Below are 22,149 nucleotides of genomic sequence, written 5' to 3'. Positions count from 1 at the left end.
ATGGGGATTCTGATGTTTGGAGTACTGTTTTTGGTTCTGGAGGGAGTCCAGGGACAGAATACACAGTCAGGTAAGTGTCATGCGTTGTCACACGTCTATTTCCTCTGCATAAAACTATTTTATCGCAATCATTAAACAAAAATCGGCGTACTGGTGAGGGAAAGGAACGTTTTCTGAAGCACAAATTACGAGTGGTAGTACAATCAAAGAGGTTTAATCAACCTCAGCATTGGTATAATCTAGAAATTTTCTCACAAACTAGTTGTTGCGCCATGTCACACCGAATGACACAGATTCGTGTTCGCGTTTTGATCTTGTTAGAACAATTTTGGAGATCTTACATGGCTCATTGTTTGGAAAGTAGGGTGTTTATTTTCAAAATAAATAAAGATTTGTTTTGAAAAAGTAGTGAACATTCTGGTAGTGTAATGAAGCATGTTGTAACCACCATTGCGTGAAGTGTTTAATTGTTCCATTTCAATGATAGAATAAATGTTGAAATTTGTCAAAGTAGCCTGTCAAGCATGTAGGTTAAAGTATGGTTTTGTGCATTACATAAGAGTGTTGTCGAGCGGCAATGTTCAGGACGAATGTTGAATTGTCTTTAGAAGAAACCAAAACTTTCTAAGAAAGATTAAGGAGGTTAAAACCGGTTTAAATTGAGTCCCATGGGAATTTGAGCGCATTGGGGTGTGTCAGTGATAGGTACAGAACAGTCGTTATCGAATTACTTACTTTAGATACGTAGAAGCTTTCAGACGGCAGCCACCTTTTTTTTTACTTCAGTATACATATCTGCCATTGATGACAGTAGTTCCAGTAAGTACGGCAAATACATGGTAGCAGGTTAGTATTGGCACCACAGATTGTATAAACAAAGTATCAAAGACGAGAGAGTCACACTGAACAGAAAGTTGCTTTATCTGACATTCTTTCTGTGTTGAAAACACTAATTACGTTGATTGATGAAGATTTTAGAGTACTGTCGTTGTCACTGACAAAATATTAGGTGGCTCAGTAGCGATATCGATGTCGAAGAGAAAACATGAAGAGTTTTTGTATTGTTCAACAGGTATCGGAGAATAGTTTTGAAACAGTGAATTGTATAGAAGTAAAGCCCGTTTAAGAAACTTCCCAGCATCGTTTATTAAACGGATGGAGAATTGACACAGAGACTGTAGTTATTTCAGTACAAAGCACTGCTTTTTCCGCCATGATTAGCCTACATTTACACTTACGGTAAACAAAAGATTGCATGCTTGTCTGTCTGAGGTGTAATCCTAACCCTACACCAATAACATTGATGTATACAGAGATAAATGCTGTTCTGTAAATATTCATTCAATGTTGTATAGTGCAATCAGCTTTTCCATCATTATGAACGTTCTATGTGTAAGACACTAAGTAAAAATGGTCACTTTGAATTGGGATTGCGCAATTCTTCACTTCTTTGTCCGAAAACTAGTACTGGACAAGGATGGGTGGTTGGGTGGGTGGATTTGTGTTAGTCTCTACCAGATTGCTAGTAACTACGCTGGCTATATATAGGAGAATAATTGCCAGGGGACTTTGGCCGCCTTGTAGGTTTGACAGCTAGGCCGCGCAGTATTTAATATTTCTTCGGAGGGAAAGAAACTACCTCCCCGCGGCCGGAATCCCTTGGCCAATTTTACTCTCTTTTTTTTGCCGTATTCTACGATCCGTATTCCCACAGAAAGGCCTGGTGGAGGCTAGGTTTGTGTGTGTAAAGCAGGTTTATGACGCAAGCTTGCATGGAAAACTTTAAAGTTGCAATCCAAACTATCATTGGAACTAGAAGACAACGTTAACATCCTCCTGACATGATAAATTGTCCATGCAGGTTGTTAAGGTTTATTCACTAAGATAAAGACGGGGAAGTGCCCAAGCTCCCGGGCTGGGCGTTTCACATTTAGTCATAGAATGAGATGAAATATGACTGTATTATTTCCACATGTTTAAACTCATGGGTATAACCTTGCTCCAGAAACCGTTGGACCAGTGTACCCCTTATGTGGACATAGCTATAGCCTCCATAGCATGCCAAAAACTGGGAATTTGGGGGGGTCTTCGGGGTCTACGGGAGCTTTCATGTGCTTTTTTTCTGATTGCATATAGACAAAATAGCCGGCCTGGTTGAATTACCCCCGTTTTTTTAGAATTGGGCTAATCAGAAAACAGCCAAAGACCACCAAACCCCCAGTTCTATAGGCCTGCTTCGGAGGCTACCATAGCTATAGGTTTTCTCTTCACATAGAGATTTACGTTTAAGATAAACACGTTAAACTTTGTAAAATACATAAGAATGTAAACGGCAGACTAGTCAACACTAATCTCCAAGCAGATTCTGTGGGGAAAGGTGGCCATTTTAGGCCCAATTCAAATGTGGCTATTTTTGGCCCAATTTAAAGGTGGCCATTTTAGGCCCAATTCAAAGTGGAAATTTTAGTCGTATTCTATATTGGCCGCCTGTATCCATTGGCCTCCGGTAACCATCGGCAAAAATTTAATGTTTACAGGAGGCCAATGCATGGATACAGGCGGCCAATATAGACTCCCTTTCCCCACAGAATCTGCTTGGAGATTATCTCCATAGATGAGGGTATCGAGACACTACAGATATAACTACCAGACTTTAGACAACTCCTGGCCGCAATTATTAAAGTAGCCCGACGGGCAAAACTGCACTATATCTTAGGGACAGGTCACAGCATCATTGTGGGTCTGATAACTGAGGTCAAGAGTTTGAAAGGGCGTAATGAGGAGACGGGCGGGCTTAAATCAGCAGCCAGGTGGAACAACCAGCGTTAACAATTTTCTTTCCGTCTGGTCAGTTTAACGTACAGTTTTATTCAGAAACTCATCCTCGCAGCATGTACAAAAAGCTGAATAACACTGATTCGTACAATCAATATATGGCAAAAAAAAATTGCCATATATGGTCGTGTGCAAAGTTGCCGCGATCAGGCCAATCTATCTATTACGTATACGCATATGAAGGGTGTTTTTCCGACCTCAAATATAAAAAGCCACACCAAGATTTTTAATTATTGTAGAAATTAATTGGATGCATTGGGCTTTCTTGTACTACTAGGAGCGGCAACACCACTGGCCCCTGCAAACGTCACTGCTACTGCAGCAAAAATGACGGCGGTGCATCCAGAAAATGCTACAACGGCTGTACCAGAGAACGCCAAAGCAACAACACAACAAGGCAATGCTGCAACACCGACACCTGCGGCACCTGTAACAAATGCTACAACGCCAGCACCTGCGGCAGATGTAACAAATGCCGCAACGCCAACGCATATGGCACCTGTAACAAATGCTACAACGCCAGCACCTGCGGCACCCGTAACAAATGCTACAATGCCAGCACCTGCGGCACCTGTAACAAATGCTACAACGCCGACGCGTATGACACCTGGAACAAATGCTACAACACCGACACACATGACACCTGGAACAAATGCTTCAACACCAACACATATGGCACCTGTAACAAATGCTACAACGCCGACACATATGGCACCTGTAACAAATGCCACAACACCTATGGCACCTGTAACAAATGCCACAACACATATGGCACCTGTAACAAATGCCACAACACATATGGCACCTGTAACAAATGCTACAACGCCGACACATATGGCATCTGTAACAAATGCTACAACGCCAACACATATGGCATCTGTAACAAATGCTACAACGCCAACACAAATGGCACCTGTAACAAATGCTACAACGCCGACACGTATGCCAGCACCTGAAAATGCTACCACTGCTACCAGCCAAGGTAAGAACACATACGTTCTCTTGAATGCTGACGAAACATGTATCATGTATCCAGTACGTTACATGTTTGCAGTCTCAAGTTATGAAAGATTTGTAATGAACATTGTTTAGAATGACAAAAAGGCTATTACATGTAGCAATACTCATGTCTCGTTGAAAACTGAGAAAATACCAATTTCATTAAATAATGCACACAATGTTGATTCCTTTTAGTTGCCAGTGTCGAGGTCTCACTAAGTCTGACGAGCGAGACATTCCGACCTGCGCTGAACGACCCAAGCTCTGCAGACTACAAGAACCTCGCATCAAATGTCGAATCAAGTGTGAGTACCTTTAAGTTATCACCCTCGTTATGTATCTTTTGTAACCTCTTGACAGCTTTTGAATTTTATTTCATGACAATAATGCAGCTTACCCATGTGTATTTTTGATAACTAGTCATATGGTACGGTGGACCTTATGTAGCAGAAACGATCTACTTAGCGAAGAACATATTTGTTTCACATGGTGCGGAAGCTAAGTCTACATGTATTTTAATGTATCTAAGATGTGTTATTTTACAGCTGGATTCAGCACTGAAGAGCACGCCTGGATACATCAGCAGTCAAGTCACAGGTTTTAGGTAAGAATATACTCTACCACTGAGCATATGAGCTTACGTAACTAATGCAAACAAGAAGCCATAGGTGACAATCCTCCGTGAAGTTTTATATTTTGCAACAAAAATAATCCCAAGCGTCAACGCCAGACCTACTGTGCAGACATAAGGCAACGGTTAATACAATGAGGGCGCGTCACAACCATAAAACATAAAAAGACCTAAATCCATCACTGCTCTCAGGGCGTGTAAAGATACTGTGCTTCAAGTTCGAAGTTCATTTTAATTACACACACACAATCATTGCATTCACATAAAGATTGGACTATCATGGTCGTGTCACTAGTAACAAAGACAGCCCCACCGTCTTACCGTGCCTGTTGCTTATTAAGCGCGACTGGCAAATTCCAGCAACAGTTGCGGCCAGCTCCGCGAGTGTTACTGCCGTGGTGCCACTTATCGGCCCCTCACCATCTGCCTGAAGTTACACCCCCCCACTGCTATTCCAAACAACGGGTTAATCTGGACCATTCCAATTTGCCTCATAACTATAGGGGTGCATCTGCAATATTACATTGACCGCGAAAGCAGCAACGGCAAAAATACACATTCGTGCATCAACACGGGCATGCCTGCAGACGGCGTATAAAATTGCATGCCGATTACACAAAGAGAACCCAGTGTTTTGACTGCGAACACAAAAAACGACTCTTCACAACACTCCGTCTGGAGGTCCTGACCTCCTTCACGGAGTAATAATCTTGTTGGATAGGCAATGGAGTCAGCTTGTCTACTGCAGACCTGTCGTGTAGACAGCGCGTGTTGTCGCTCGCTCCTAGCCTCTACCAGGCTTGAGGGTAGAAATTGGCCAAATAGAGAGATATCACACCGAGGGAGTTTAGCCATCCAGTTTACAGTTTGCCGGCAAACTGTAAACGTAAACGGCAAACTGTAAACTGGATGGCTAAACTCCCTCGGCGTGTTATCTCTCTATTAGGCCAATTTCTACTATTTCCAGCCGCACCCTCAAGCCTGGTAGAGGCAAGCTCGCTCCCCGGTGTCAGCAGGCACGTGCTGTGGGGAGATAGAGTCAGACCCGCGACAGGAACACAACATAATGGATGACTCAAACCTCGTACAACACTATAGGGATAACGGCCTAGGAACGACCTAGGAACGACCTAGGAACGGCCAAGGTACGGCCTAGGAACGGCCAAGGAACGGCCTAGGAACGGCGTAGGAACGGCCTAGGAACGGCTAAGGAACGGCTAAGGAACGGACTAGGAACGGACTAGGAACGGCCAAGGAACGGCCAAGGAACGGCCTAGGAACGGCCAAGGAACGGCCTAGGAACGGCATAGGAACGGCCTAGGAACGGCCTAGGAACGGCCTAGGATTGTCAGACGGTGATGGCGAACTTAGCCGTTCCTAGGCCGTTCCTAGGCCGTTCCTAGGCCGTCCCTAGGCCGTTCCTAGGCCGTCCCTAGGCCGTTCCTTGGCCGTTTCTAGGCCGTACCTTGACCGTTCCTAGACCGTACCTTGACCGTTCCTAGGCCGTTCCTAGGCCGTTCCTAGGCCGTACCTTGGCCGTTCCTTGGCCGTTCCTAGGCTGTTCCTTGGCCGTTCCTAGGTCGTTCCTAGGCCGTTCCTTGGTCGTTCCTAGGCCGTTCTTAGGACGTTCCTTGGCCGTTCCTAGGCCGTTCCTTGGCCGTTCCTAGGCCGTTCCTAGGCCGTTCCTAGACCGTTTCCAGGCCGTTTCTAGGCCGTTTCTAGGCCGTTGCTAGGCCGTTCCTAGACCGTACCTATGCCGTTTCTAGGCCGTTCTTAGGCCGTTCCTTGGCCGTTCCTAGGCCGTTCCTAGGCCGTTCCTTGGCCGTTCCTTGGCCGTTCCTAGGCCGTTCCTAGACCGTTCCTTGGCCGTTCCTAGGCCGTTCCTAGGCCGTTGCTAGGCCGTTCCTTGGCCGTTCCTTGGCCGTTCCTAGGCCGTTCCTAGGCCGTACCTAGGCCGTTCCTAGGCCGTTCCTGGGCCGTTCCTAGGCCGTTCCTTGGCCGTTCCTAGGCCGTTCCTAGGCCGTTCCTAGGCCGTTCCTTGGCCGTTTTATGGCCGTTCGTAGTCCGTTCCTAGTTCGTTCCTAGTCCGTTCCTAGTCCGTTCCTAGTCCGTTCCTTGGCCGTTTCTAGGCCGTTCCTAGGCCGTTCCTAGGCCGTTCCTAGGCCGTTCCTTGGCCGTTCCTTGGCCGTTCGCCATCACCGTCTGACCATTCGCCGTCTAGACGCGGTTCCCGTCAGATATAGAAAATATTAGCCCGAAAGCAGGTCCCGATATAAGTTGCGGTCAGCACCGCGAAGTGTTACTGCCGTGGTACCACTTATCGACCCCTCACCATCTGCCTGAAGTTCCACCCCCCACTGCTATTCCAAACAACGGGTTTTTCTGGACCATTCCAATTTGCCTCATAACTATAGGGTTGCATCTGCAATATATTACATTGACCGCGAAAGCAGCAACGGCAAAAATACACATTCGTGCATCAACACGGGCATGCCCGCAGACGGCGTATAAAATTGCATGCCGATTACACAAAGAGAACCCAGTGTTTTGACTGCGAACACAAAAAAAGCGACTCTTCACAACACTCCGTCCGGAGGTCCTGACCTCCTTCACGGAGTAATAACATTATCCAATGATAGACATCTACTACAAGTGAAGTAGTAAAGGCACTAGGTCTACAGCAGAGGACTATCGCACACATAGAATGTTATAAAAAGAAATCATGTACTCATATGTCAGGTACATGTAGGCTACAATGTAGCTCTTTGCTCTATAACTTCCTTGACCATTCAATGAGCATAAGACGGAAGTGGCACGCCTATAGAGACCTCACATCTGTGTGTATTCTTCTCCACAGGTCTGGCAGTGTTATAGCAGACACCAGCATCAGTTATATGTCCGGTGGCAGTACCGAGGGCTCACCTGATGTCAAGTCATCCATCCAGAACACCCTGACGGCCGCTGTGTCCGGTGGATCCCTGGGCAACTTCACGGTCGACCCGAGTTCACTCGCCTTCACCGAACCGACTACGGCTAGTCCCGACTCGGGTGGCGGAGGCGGTCTGGGAGTGGGTATAGAAGTGACCGGCGGGCTGTTTCCGACTACAGGACGCGGCGCAACAGAGGATGAGTCAGGGCCTAATGTTACAATGGCGGCAGCGGAGAATGCTACAATGGTTCATCCTGAAAATGTCACAATGCCTCGACTGGATGATGTTACAGCACCGGCAAATATGACGATGCCTCGCCTAGAAAACACTACAGCAGCTCAACCAGGATACACCACGACGCCTCACCAACAAAACGCTACAACGCATCGACCAGACGATGTTACACCGCTCCCTCCACAAAACATGACATCGCCTAGTCCAGAAAATGTTACCATGCCTCAACCAGACATTGCTACATCTCCTCATCCTGACAATGCTACAGCACATCGACCAGACAATACCACAATGTTCCCTTCACAAAACAACATAACATCACCTAGACCAGAAGATCTTGTAACCATGCCTCATCAGGACAATGTAACAATGGGGCCTTCAGAAAATGCCACAATGGCTCGGCCTGACGATGTTACATCTGGACGTCCTGAAAACCTCACAATGACACCTTTACAACCACAGATCACCACAGCTTCTCCAGCTGCAACAACTACAACAGATGCAACTACAACGGCTGAACGTAAGGACCTTGTACTGTTGACTGTTTCTATTATATTGCAATTTTTTTGACGACTTTCTCTAGCGATATATAGTATACCACCATCAGTTTGTCACATTTATATGTCTTATATCGTATCTTGATCTCTGAGTTAGATTGATGTAGAAGTTTTGCTTTTTTTCAGCTCCAAAAGTTGAGGTTTCCCTGAAGCTGACGAGTGTGCCGTTTACACCTTCTCTCAATAACCCAGAGTCTGCGGAGTTTAAGAATCTTGCATCAAATGTTGAAGACACGGTAAGTACACATGTGTAAGTACATCATGTGTCCGCTATACAGAGTGTGTGTATCACTACGTGGTTTTGTGGTACGACGAGAGGCATTTCTAAATCAATTTAATGCCCCTCCTGTTCCCACAGTTTGACCAACTGTTTGCCAACACTCCTGGATATGTCAAGACTAACGTTCTCGGATTTAGGTGAGTATTTGACTCTATCTAAATTGTGTGGTCCAAGAGCAAATTTTCTAACAGCTTTTGAAGTTGATATCAGTGTGGCAGTTTTGATGTAGCATTGCCAAGTAAATGTCTTATTTTCTAAACCGTTTTACCCCAGACAGGGCAGTGTGATCGCGGACACGGAGGTAGTTTTAGACGCAGGATCCGGAGACTCGGGGCCGGACGTGTCTGCCGTCAGTGCGTCCATACAGAACACCCTGACGTCAGCCGTCTCCAACGGGTCCCTGGGAAACTTCACGGTGGATCCCAGCTCACTCACCATCACTACACCGACAACGGCTCGCCCCACTGTTACACCAAACGTTACAGCGACTCAGGTTGAAAACGCAACCAGACCGCAGCCAAGTCAGCCGGACGACACCACAAGGCATCAACCAGAAGGTGTTATAACGCCTCACTTGCAAAACGTGACAACGCAGCGACCAGACGCTGTTCCAACGCTCCCTCCACAAAACAACATGACATCACCTAGTCCAGAAAATGTTACCATGCCTCATCCAGACATTGCCACACCTCCTCATCCGGACAATGTAACAATGATGGCTCCAGAAAGTGCTACAACACATCGACCAGACAATATCACAATGTTCCCCCAACAAAGCAACATGACATCGCCTAGACCAGAAGATGTTACCATGCCTCATCAGGACAATGTAACAATGGCTCCTCCAGAAAGTGCTACAACACATCGACCAGATAATACCACAATGTTTCCCTCACAAAACAACATGACATCGCCTAGACCAGATGTTACCATGCCTCATCAGGACAATGTAACAATGGCTCGTCCAGAAAATGCTACAACACGTATGCGTCGACCAGATAATACCACAATGTTCCCCCAACAAAGCAACATGACATCGCCTAGACCAGAAGATCTTGTAACCATGCCTCATCCGGACAATGTAACAATGGGGCCTTCAGAAAATGCCACAATGGCCCCGCCTGAAGATGTTACATCTGGACGTCCTGAGAACCTCACAATGACACCTTTACAACAACCAACCACAACTGCTTCACCGATTGAAACAACAACAACGGGAGAAACTACAACGCCTGAACGTAAGGACATTGTACTTTTGACTGTTGCTTCTACTGCAATGATTTTCTCTAGAGATATGTAGCACTATAAAGGATAACATATTTTTATGTTTATTATATCACATCTTCACCTCTGCGTTTGCTTATTGTAAAAATTGTGTATTTTTTCAGCTCCAAAAGTTGAGGTCTCCCTGAAGCTGACGAGTGTGCCGTTTACACCTTCTCTCAATAACCCAGAATCTGCGGAGTTTAAGAACCTTGCATCAAATGTTGAAGACACAGTAAGTACTGCATAACTCACATACTACACATGTATAACTGCACAGCTTACTTTTACGATGAGAGGCACATTCTCTAATGCATTTTAACGTCCTATACCCACAGTTCGACCAACTGTTTGCCAACACTCCTGGATATGTCAAGACGAACGTTCTCGGATTTAGGTGAGTATTTGACTCTATCTAAATTGTGTGGTCCAAGAACAAATTTGCTCAAGTTGACATCAGTGTGGTAGTCTTTTAGGGCACTGGCACAAGTAGTAACTGTCTTATTTCTTAAACCGTTTTAACCCAGACAAGGCAGCGTTATCGCGGATACGGAGGTAGTTTTAGACGCAGGATCCGGAGACTCGGGGCCGGACGTGTCTGCCGTCAGTGCGTCCATACAGAACACCCTGACGTCAGCCGTCTCCAACGGGTCCCTGGGAAACTTCACGGTGGATCCCAGCTCACTCACCATCACTACACCGACAACGGCTCGCCCCACTGTCACACCAAACGTTACAGCGACTCGGGCTGAAAACGCAACCAGACCGCAGCCAAGTCAGCCGGGCGACACCACAAGGCATCAACCAGACGGTGTTACACCGCTCCCTCCACAAAACAACAAGACATCACCTAGACCAGATTTTACCATGCCTCATCAGGACAATGTAACAATGATTCCTCCAGAAAGCGCTACAACACATCGACCAGACAATACCACAATGTTCCCCCAACAAAACAACATGACATCGCCTAGACCAGAAGATCTTACCATGCCTCATCAGGACAATATAACAATGGTGCGTCCAGAAAATGATACAACACATCGACCAGACAATACCACAATGTTCCCCTCACAAAACAACATGACATCGCCTAGACCAGAAGATGTTGCAACGCCACATGCAGAAAACGTCACATCTCCAAGACCGGACAGTGTTACAACGCCCCATCAAGGAAACACCACAATGGCCCCTCCTGATGACGTTACATCTGGACGTCCTGAGAGCCCCACAATGACACCTTTACAACCACCAACCACCACTGCTTCACCGACTGAAACAACAACAACGGGAGAAACTACAACGCCGGAACGTAAGCCTAGCACGCTGTGTATATTATTATGTCAGTAGCATTGCTTTTCAAAGTCAGTTTTTTCCTATCACAAGCAAACTTCATTTTGTAACAAATATGTATATTGGCTACGTCATGCTTTAAAGGTTTTGACCATCGTGGATTCTGACTCTGTTATCTTTTTCATTCATGGACTAGCCCCTAAACTGGAGGTTTCACTGAAGCTGACCAGTGTGACGTTCACACCCACTCTCAACGACAAAAACTCGGCCGAGTTCAAAAATCTTGCAGCGAATGTTGCAAATACGGTAAGTACCAATTAATGTCATCACACGTCTGTCTCCGACTACGGAAAGTGTATTGTTTTCTTTTTATTTCTTCCTTTGAAAAAAGGCCTAACAATTTACTTCCAATTGTTCACAGTTTGACCTGTTGTTCGTAAACGTCAATGGATACGTCAAGACAAATGTTCTAGGATTTAGGTGAGCATTATTACTCCGTCTTTTTAATCAATCCGAATAACGCATGACTTAACACACGTTCTGTAGTTTAAGTTGCTCAGAGCACTTTGAACCATGCCCCTCATTGGGAAGTATATTGTACACATGTTCTTTGATATATTAATGATGTGCCTATTCATATCAGATATAAGAACTTCTAACTTTCACCACAATGCTCTAAAACGAGATTGCTAGGTGCTAAATCAATAATACACTGCTGGCTACGTATACACATGTGCAAAAATGTTCGGAGACACAAGTGTGTTAGGAAAATAAGTTTTTTCCCTGTAGTAAGCACCTTTAATGTCAGCCTGATTCAGCATGTCCTCGTTATACTTGTACCCCAGACAGGGCAGTGTTATCGCGGATACGGAGGTAGTTTTAGACGCAGGATCCGGAGACTCGGGGCCGGACGTGTCTGCCGTCAGTGCGTCCATACAGAACACCCTGACGTCAGCCGTCTCCAACGGGTCCCTGGGAAACTTCACGGTGGATCCCAGCTCACTCACCATCACTACACCGACAACGGCTCGCCCAACTGTTACACCGAACGTTACAGCGACTCAGGCTGAAAACGTAACCAGGCCGCAGCCAAGTCAGCCGCGGGATGTCGCTACATCGCCTCGTCCCGACAATGTGACGATGGCTCGGGCAGCAGAGAACACTACAAGTCACCAACCAGACGGTGTTACAATGCCTCGCCCTGACAACATGACATCGCCCCGACACGACAACGCTACCATGGCTCGTCCGGACAACGTTACAAGTCCAAGACCAGAAGGGCTTACAACGCCTCACCCACAAAACATGACCTCTCGTCGACCAGACATGACAAGTCCTCGCCAAGAAAACGATACAAGTCCCAGACCAGATGTTACAACGCCTCACCTACGTAACGTGACATCTCGACCGGACGATGTTTCGACGGCTCGCCCTGAAGTCCCTTCGTCCCCTCGACCGGACAGCGCTACAATGACTCCACAGATCAGCTCTGCTGCCCCAGCTGTGATTACAACAACCGCAGCAGCAGAAACTACAACTAAAGAAGGTAAGAACTTGTTTATGCTGCTTCTGTCGTACTGCTATATTTGTTCTAATTCGCCTGATAAAGTTTTTTTCTCTGACGATACCCTCTATAGACACAGTGGTCTAACAATCCACTATGGCCTCAAAAGGCTATGGAACAACGTTTACCTTTAGCCGTTTGAACATTGTGAACTTTTGTTTCGCCTTACCAGCCCCTAAGCTTCAAGTCTCACTCAAGCTCACCAGTGTGACGTTCACCGCTTCTCTCAATGACCCCAACTCGGCGGAGTTCAGAAATCTTGCATCAAACGTAGCAAACACGGTAAGTGCTCGTTTAATTGTCACAATTCCCTCACTTCCTGAAAAGAGAGATACTTTTCTAGAGTTGTACATGACGATATCATTTGCAAGACATAAATAGCAACTTTATCAATACCCTACTAGGCTTGTGTGCATTTCTGCGAAATTTCTAACGAGTTTGATTGTTCCACAGTTTGACCAACTGTTTGTGCTGGTTGTCGGATACGTCAGGACTATTGTTGTTGGATTCAGGTTAGCATTTTTCACTTGGTTCAGCCACTCTTTCTTTGGATCACATATGACGTCGTTTACCAGTTATGTGAGCATGTAACTCTGTTTCCTCACGTATTGGCTATATTATGTACTTTTGCCCAGGCAAGGGAGTGTGATCGCGGACACAGAGGTGGTCATGTCCGGAGACTCGGGTTCGGACGTGTCTGCCGTCAGTACGTCCATACAGAACACCCTGACGTCAGCCGTCTCCAACGGGTCCCTGGGAAACTTCACGGTGGATCCCAGCTCACTCACCATCACTACACCGACAACGGCTCGCCCCACTGTTACACCAAACGTTACATCGACTCCGCTCGAAAACGTAACCAGACCGCAGCCAAGTCAGCCGGATGTCGCTACATCGCCTCGCCCAGACAACGCAACAATGGCTCGTACAGAGAACGCTACATCGCCACGTCCTACAATGGCTCCTCCGGACAACACTACTAGGCCCCCGATGGAAAATGTCACAACCGGGCGCCCAGCAACCACTAGTCCCCATGTTACACCACCTCGTCAAGAAAACGTCACAAGTGATAGACCAGACGGTATGACTCCTATGGCTACTAGACCAAATGTTACCTCACCGGAAAATGCCACAAGGGCTCGGCCTGAGATGACAACGTCAATGGCCACTAGACCAAATGTTACTTCACCGGAAAATGCCACAAGGGCACGACCAGAAATGACAACTCCTATGTCTACTAGACCAAATGTTACGTTACCGGAAAATACCACAAGGGCCCGTCCAGAAATGACAACTCCAATGGCCACTAGACCAGACGTTACTTCACCGGAAAATGCAACAAGGGCCCGACCAGACGTTACAACTCCCATGGCTACAACTCCAATGGCCACTGGACCAAAGGTTACTCCACCGGAAAATACAACAAGGGCCCGGCCTGAAATGACAACTCCAATGGCCACTCCACCAAAAGCAACTTCCGCTGAAAACGCAACAAGAGCCCCACCAGACGTTACAACTCCTATGGCCTCTAGACCCGAGGTAACCCCAAGAAAAAACGCCACAGCCCAGCAACCAGAAGTTACATCTGCTGGACCCACGAGACCAGAGCTTACTACAGCAGAAAATGTCACAAGGGCCAGACCAGACGCCACAACTGCTGGAGCTACCAGGCCTGACATGTCTACAAGAGAAAGCATCACAAGCGGTCGACCAGAAGGCACAACTCCTAGTGCTACCACACCCGCCATGACTACATCCGCGGCATGTAAGTTCTATTCTTATTCTTTAAATCAAAAGTGTTGTGATATCTGTGAGCGTGACGCATTCCATTTGAATACTAGTCTAAGATCAGGAATTCATGCCTAAGGAATTATACAAAGCTCCTTTGCTTATCTATATATTAAATTGGAACGCTTGCTTGTACATTTGCTATAGCAGACAGTTTCGTTTGAGCGATGATATGCGATTTATTTGTGAGTTATTCATTACAACGACAAGTCTTCTGTCTTTCCCAGCTTCCCTGGCCCTAGCCTTGACGCTGAGTGGGGAGTCATGGCGAGCGACCCTAAGTGATTCCAGCTCTGCTGACTTTACGTTCCTCGCATCTACTGTCACGTCTAACGTAAGGATATCATCTATCAGTCGCCTGTTTCATTTTGTGTTTGGTCAACTTTTGCTTTCTGGGGACTGCACACCATGATCATCAACGGATAACCAAAATAAATCTCTTTCCTCACAGCTGCAAGCCGAACTGGGGAGCACGCCTGGATACGTCCGGAGCGAAGTGACGGGATTCAGGTATGGTCATATATTCAATTGCTATAATACTGGAAGTATAAAAGTAAACCGTTCTTGGGGTGTTTTTAGTAGAGGAAAAACTTCTTTTGTTCCAACACAAAAGGTATGTGTTCTCAACTAGAGCTTTCGACCAGTCACTCTGGTCTTCCCCAGTCTGACTTGTCACGTGCATTCTCTAAAATGTGAACACCGGGTCAGTCTACTGACGAAGACCAGAGTGACAGGTCGAAATCTCTAGGTGAGAACATTTACCTTTTGCGTTGAAACAAACGTTTTACCATTAAACATGTAACTGCCAACACAGATGAACTTCAATGATACATTCTTGGGATGTTCACACATTACACACAATTATATGAAGTCTGTTGACGTGAAACATGGTTTCTAGGCAGGGCAGTGTTATAGCAGACGTGGATGTGTACTACTCGGCTAGCGGTGGTTCGTCTGCGGCGGACGTCCAGAGTTCACTTCTGACCAAAGCCAAGGCAGCAGTGTCCAGTGGGACTATTGGCAGCCTCACCGTGGACCCAACCTCACTGGATTACTTGTCAGGTACGCGACGGAAGTATGTAATACCCCCCGTCCCGCTTGTGTGAAGGTTGATTTCGTTATCATGTTATTGAACTGGCCATGGCCCAGATTTGAAGTTACTTGGACCCTGCTCTGACCTTACGGAAATGCGGTTTGAGTGATTGGGCATGGATGTATGAAGGTTATAACGTCTCCCGTCTCGGTTGTGTGTAAGTGCTGAGTTTTCAAGCTAAGTTGCCGCAAGATTTTCCAACGAACCTTTTCACTGCCATCCTTTTGCTTCTTACATACATTGCTAATACACGTACTTTACATCTACAGCTACAACGCAAGGTGCCTCACAACCGAGTGCCACTCAGGAAGCTACAACACCAATTGCTACACAACCGGCTTCAACAGCGGGTGCCACACAACCAGGTGTAACACCTAATGCTACACAACCGGTTGTAACACCAGGCGTGTCACAAGCTACTACAACGCCAATTGCCACACAACCGGCTACAACAGCGGGTGCTCCACCACCTTCTGCAACGCCTAATGCCACACAACCGACTACAACAGCGGGTGCTTCACCACCGGCTACAACGCCAAGTGCTACTCAGCAGGCAACAACCTCAGCCGAGCCGGCGTCGTCACCGGCCACTACTGAGGAGGCAACGACGGCAGAACGCACTACTAAAGCCCCAGGTGAGCATATACAGACACACCCGGAGCTGAAAAAACTGCTATTCTAGTTATATCCCACTTCTGACACCATGTTGTGTTCTTGTCCTTCGGACGCAGTAATAATGTTTCATATAACTCGTAGCAAAGTTGAAACCTTCATGTTTTCACTTACAATCTTGTCTAAATCATGGTTTTCTCTTAAAAGACCCTGGGCAATGCCAATAAGAACATCTGTTTTCTCCTTTGCAGCCGAAAAGCTGTCAGTTTCCTTCGCGATGACAAGCGAGACGTACACACCTGCACTCAGCGACAGCAACTCTCCTCAGTTCAGGAGCCTCGCGTTTACTGTTGTAACACAAGTGAGCTGCTCGTTTCTCATTTCATTTGGGGCGTACATTGGGGTTGACATCATATCTGTCAATTGTAACACACAACGTCACCAGGGTGCTTTGATTTTCGAAATTTTCGGTATATGAAAAGCTGAAGATGTGATTCTGTAGTGAACGAAGTGACCGAAAGTCACTCTCTGCTGTATATGCACGCGGAGCCGATCTTGTATGTTTTCTAGTATTGCATTTTCTAACGTTTACTGTTTTCTACAGATCACGCTTATACTGAGTTCGCAACCAGGATTCGTCGATGTAACGGTCCTGCGATTCCGGTAAGATATAATTTATGTCTTGATTATTTCTTAGCTCGAAGAAAACATAGCATAGAGCGTATGTTAACTCGTTATAGAAATAAAGATACTAACATCCAATGTTTAATTACTTTGATAGAAAGCATACTACCAGTAAATGCACTAAAACTTGTATGATGTAAGCTTGTAAGCTAAGTGTGGATCCCAATAAAGTCAAAGTCATGTAACCTGTACCTTTGTTATAATTATAATTTGTTCGACCACTACATCTTCCCTTTTGACCTCAAGTAAGAGAGACCAACATGCCGATTTGAGTTTGTCATGGATAACCAAAGGCTAAAAGGAACTACAACTAATCTATAGCCTTGAACTTCATCGTCTGTTAACCCCTAGCCTTCCCCCTTCAGCCCTGGAGGTGTGGTAGCTGACATTGAAGTTCAATTTATGGATAGCCACATGCAAAGGTTGAAAAGAACCTCAACTTATTTATATCTTTGAACTTATTAATTTCATCGTCTATGTACCCCCCCCCTCCCCCTTCAGGCCAGGAAGTGTGGTAGCTGACACGGAAGTTCAGGTGGAACAGCCGTCAGACGGCAGCGCGGACCTGGCGACAGTCAGCACAGCTGTGCAGAACAGCATCACCACAGCTGTCTCTAACGGCACGCTGGGGAACCTGACTGTCGACCCCAGCTCTCTGCAAATCACTACGGTCACCACGCCAAGCCCGCCTGTGTCTGGTACGTAACAAGGCTCAAAACCCGATCTTTAAGCATTCCCTATAGCTTGCGTAAAGGCTCCATTTTCCACTCGAATGAAGAAACAGAATTTTTACGTATATGCTTTAAGGTGTACGTAAACATAGACTTTCATGCGGTGTAACATCCTCGTAATTTGATTCAAAACTGGTGGTAAAATTCTAATAAACACTAACTGAAATAATGTCGAAATCGCAATGACCAGAACGCAAAGAACACCCCACACCAGGACATTCAAATCGCCACCACAGTTAACGTTGTAACTCGGACCAAGGAGTTTGAAATTTGCTCAGATTCAAACAACAACCAAAGATACCTATATATATATATATATACAACCATGTGCACACAGACATTATACACAATTTTGTATCCTGTCATTGCCAAGGAAAGAAATGTATTTCTATTGAAATTGAATCATCTTTAGGCTTATCTGTAATTGTTTTGTTACCTCCAGGTACAAGTCCTTCACCGACGGAAGCAGGTAAGGTCTTATTTTCTATTGCCCATGGTAACGTTTGAATACTAGTACATGCCACGATCGACAATTCTCATATTTGTCACAAGATGGCGCTTTGTCACTTTGACCAACTCCTTGCTTTGACCTTGGCACAACAGCCTGCAATTCAAGTGGTAATACTTCATTACTTCATAAACCATCCTTCTAGTCAGTTGCGGGGTACCACTAGTCTCCACACCAGACTCCTTGCAGGCTGAATAAATGGTAGAAATCGGCCTAAAAAGAATGTAGCTGGCCAGGGGAGTTGGCCGTCCATATAGGGTCCAGTTTGCTTGCCAGCTATATTATTTTTGGGCCAACTTCTACTATTTATTCAGCCTGCAAAGGAGTCTGGTGGAGACTAGGGTACCACAGTTCCCATACATGTCTGTACTCTGTCTACAGGTCCGTACCAGACGGCGTTTGTGTCGTTCGTACTGGACACAGATGTGGGGGAGGACGCCCTGGACCCTACCTGCCCCTCATATGACGAACTCACCAGGGAGATCGAACAAAACGTGGGTACATCCACTGTTCTATTATTATGTTTACCAAAGGAAAACATATTGTTTTTGGTACGTTTCCTCTTCTTCCGTTCCAAATACTAACCTGATTTGTTGACGTCTCTCACTATAGCAACGGGTGTTGCAACGGGTTTAGCATAATGTTGCAATTCTATAGTAGGAGGGATTTATACTTCTGTCTGACCATATATATGAATGTATTTGAGTAGGAATTAACAGAGCAGACCATATGCAAAGGCAAACATTATGAATTTGCTTAGCAAATGTTACCTTTCTACTGTTGTACTATATTTATAGTATATACATTGTCAGTGTTCTGTACTCCATGTCTTACATGCCCATGTGCATTTAGTCCATCTGGATATGAATATGCAAGACAGATTCATATCACTATACTTAAAAGATATTATTTCATTAAACAATGCCATCCAGGTATATTGGGTTGCAGAAGAAAACAGTTACTTCCTCAAGCAACTGGATAGATGTTTAAAACTGTAAGACGTTTCATGTAGCATCCACAACTGACGAAAGAAGTTGCCCCTAAAGTTACTTTTTGATTACAGAGAACATAGCTAGACTGTCTCAAAGACCACTTTTGAATGTCACTAATACCTGTTTTAATCCACAGTTGGACGCGTTATTTGCCCACATAGAAGGGTATAAATCGGCAAAGGTAGTTTCACGGAGGTGAGCATTTTTCTCTCTATTTATCATTCAAAATGAAGGTCCATATACAAAGTTATGCTATGCTTTCAGACGATACGTTCTGTGTCTTAACTTAAGTTCAAAAACGACGGGCAAAAGAAAAAAAAACAAACCCTAACATGTATAAAACGTTATAGCATGTAACAGTTATATGTATAATGTACATATATATCATTTTATGTTAACCATTTCCCTAATGTTTAATTGCAGGAACGTCGATTCGGATAACAACGTGTTCTAGACAAGACTTCCAAGATGTTTCTCTACTTGTTTTGTGTCATAAATTCTATTTTACCTGATGTTTTATCTAGCATATTCAATCCCATGTAAGTAAATGTTGGGTTACTATAGGATATTATCAGAATTGTATTTAGCAAATACTTTCATATCAATGATATTTATTTGATCTTGTTAGGGTGAATATTTCACAGATAGAAGTCAGCGGTGTGTAAGATACGATAATTATGGTACTTCATACTCATAACCCTGGGGGTATCCAACATTTAAGGGTCACAGAGTTTTGACATCGTCTAATTGTTCCCTAGGGGTATACACCAAGCTGGGAGTAGGCCACTCCCCATTGGTTGAAAAATCACGTGTTTGGCAGTTATTTTTAGCGCCCTATATAAGTTAGAAAACCTGGAGGACTGGTTGTCAGAAACGTTTAAACCTTCTTGAGAGTCGGACGGTTGTCGGACACGCGAGAACCCCCGCCCATGTAATGTTAAACCGACTGCGAAATGTCGCTGGGTGTTACCCGTAACTTTACGTATGCAGAGATTGTCTGTCAGCTTGCCAAGGTCATCTCAATGATAGACCCTGTTGCATTCCAAAACGTGTTCCAGTCCAAAACGTGATTTTGAATACTACGAACTTAGTACGAAGTCAAACCCTCGACTAACCCTTCTAGCATAACCCTGTAGTAAGACAGTTTCCAGTCTTCGCCCAGTCTATCGTCAAAGACAAGAACACAACATGGTGTCAGAAGTGGGATATAACAAGAATAGCTGTTTTCAAACCAGGTGTATATGTATATAGTCTTACATGTGGCTTCAGAATCAGAAGTGTTTTGAATACAGATCCATATGTATTCTAAAACGTTCTCCATTCCAAAATATGTTTTTGAATACAACAGGCCTCATTGCTTTACCATTTGATTTTCCTTTTGGTAATTCATTGTTGGTAGTGTATAAAAAATCATTATGAAGAGGGATATAGACTATTACATTGGAGTGTTGTATACATGATTTTTGCTTCCCTATCTGTGTAAAAGATTGGGGTCATTCACGGTCAATAAAAACTTGTCTTTCTCTTGCCATGTTTGTATCGCAGTGATTAATGGGTAAATTACTTCTGCCTCCCTGAGAAATTGCAGTGTTATGCAATCAATGTAATAGCATACAACTGAAAGCAGTGTTAAAGTGCGTTTTGAAAAACAAAGCAATGAAACCAAGAAACCTGAAACGAGGAATCTCTACGTTCTTTGATTTTCCGACCCCCCCCCCACCACCACCACCAAATGTGTGCTATCGGCCTGTCACTCGTGAGTTTGGGACAGTCCCGTTGTGTAGCCAGCTACCGAGCGCCTCCTTGTGACTTTCCCAATATTGCAAGCACCGTTTACAACAAGCAAGCATGTTGAAAATGTACATGTCGCTGTCAACGATTAGCATTACTCTTTCCTCGCTGTATTAACTTTAAAACTAGACATTTAAAGTAAACGCTCAATACACTCCAGACCCCGTGTTGAATTCACAAACGTCAAGACATCAAGAAGGCAGAGAAGACAAAATAAGGAAAGATGGGCTATTGCCGTATCGATAAAAAAAATAGACGATGAAAGCTATTGCAAAAGCGGTGGATGAGATATACTGGTGTCCATGGTAACATTAAGACGCCAGAAGAGCTGTTCGATTTCTGGGCCAGGGCAACGACCTCCCTGTGTAAAACACGACCTGCCATGTCTACTACAAAGTGCAAAATGGCCTCCAGCTTCTTAACCTAGAATCCAGACTGTTGCCAGGGCCTACACGGGCCAGATCAGCGGTACCAAGGCCAGCATGCCCCCGAGAAACCTTTATCTCAGTCTTCCTGAGAAAAGCCCTTTAGTTGTTTTTCATAGTTCTTCTTCACGATCATTTAACTATCAAAAGGAACAAAGTACACGTACATGTACTCTTTGGCGTTAGCAGCTTTTCAACAGTTCAAGGGAGGATGATCAGATCATAATGCAGAGATGCAGTTCAGAGGTTAGTTATTTGGAGCAGCCACCGGTTTGGCCTTTAATAGTTGGACATATGGGGATAGAATCCTACAAAGTCAATCAAATCTGTTCTCAATCAATCAATCAATCTTTATTCATTAAGGAACTCGCGGGCAACACATGTGCACCCGAATTACGTCCTTATTACACAAGTCACATTAAAAACATTTACATTTTAAAACGAATCGTCACATAGGTAAAATCTCAATATTAAAAACATCACAAATAACATGTCACAGTTAACATATGCTATACATGGCGCGATTACCAGATGTCCAATTACTCAGTGCTAATTGTCTTGTTGTAAAGACGGATTGCGCAATGGAGGAAAGAATTTCTTAGTCTCTCAGTCCGGGCCCTTGGTACACTGATAGTGCTAGAGTTTCTAAGTGTCCGTCCCGTGGCACCAGACCTTGAGGGCGGTACTAGGTCATGTAGAGGGTGGTCCTCCTGAAGCATGCGTTGGAACAGGTGTACTGCCGCATCTTCCCTCCTCGACTTCAGTGTGGGCAGGTCAGGCACGCTACGCCTTCCTCCCAAGGAAATGATACGCAAGGCCCGGCGCTGGACCCTTTCGATGGCCAGTTCTTGCTCCTTACTACACCCGACCAGTAACACATGCCCGTATTCGAGCACTGGCCGGACTAGCGCCAGATAAATCTGGATTAGGTCGGTAACG

The 22,149-nt window shown here is 45.2% G+C and overlaps 2 protein-coding genes and 1 long non-coding RNA gene across 3 annotated transcripts; all 3 read left to right on the top strand.

Annotated features, from left to right (window-relative positions):
- On the top strand, nucleotides 1-3,791 carry LOC109468356 (stress protein DDR48-like). The gene is made up of 2 exons (XM_019766605.1): nucleotides 1-65; nucleotides 3,113-3,791. The coding sequence occupies exons 1-2, from the start codon at nucleotides 1-3 to the stop codon at nucleotides 3,789-3,791; spliced, it is 744 nt and encodes a 247-aa protein (XP_019622164.1).
- Nucleotides 3,792-4,019: 228 nt separating this feature from the next.
- Nucleotides 4,020-17,469, top strand: LOC109468355 (mucin-2-like). Its single transcript, XM_019766604.1, has 19 exons — nucleotides 4,020-4,139; nucleotides 4,380-4,438; nucleotides 7,323-8,149; nucleotides 8,313-8,422; nucleotides 8,545-8,603; nucleotides 10,257-11,041; nucleotides 11,219-11,328; nucleotides 11,444-11,502; nucleotides 11,868-12,568; nucleotides 12,759-12,868; nucleotides 13,040-13,098; nucleotides 13,222-14,351; nucleotides 14,602-14,708; nucleotides 14,826-14,884; nucleotides 15,273-15,436; nucleotides 15,737-16,102; nucleotides 16,331-16,440; nucleotides 16,684-16,742; nucleotides 17,265-17,469. The coding sequence occupies exons 3-19, from the start codon at nucleotides 7,360-7,362 to the stop codon at nucleotides 17,467-17,469; spliced, it is 4,983 nt and encodes a 1,660-aa protein (XP_019622163.1). The 5' UTR covers nucleotides 4,020-4,139; nucleotides 4,380-4,438; nucleotides 7,323-7,359.
- Nucleotides 17,470-18,386: 917 nt separating this feature from the next.
- LOC109468767 lies at nucleotides 18,387-19,489 on the top strand. Its single transcript, XR_002140149.1, has 3 exons — nucleotides 18,387-18,496; nucleotides 19,131-19,189; nucleotides 19,418-19,489. It is a non-coding gene; the product is annotated as an uncharacterized LOC109468767 (long non-coding RNA).
- Nucleotides 19,490-22,149: the final 2,660 nt, after the last annotated feature.

Source organism: Branchiostoma belcheri, unplaced genomic scaffold (genome assembly GCF_001625305.1).
Source record: "Branchiostoma belcheri isolate BF01 breed outbred unplaced genomic scaffold, Haploidv18h27 scaffold2, whole genome shotgun sequence".
NCBI lineage: Eukaryota > Metazoa > Chordata > Leptocardii > Amphioxiformes > Branchiostomatidae > Branchiostoma > Branchiostoma belcheri.
Note: the sequence above shows the minus strand (reverse complement) of the source record. Positions and strands in the feature narration are given on the sequence as shown.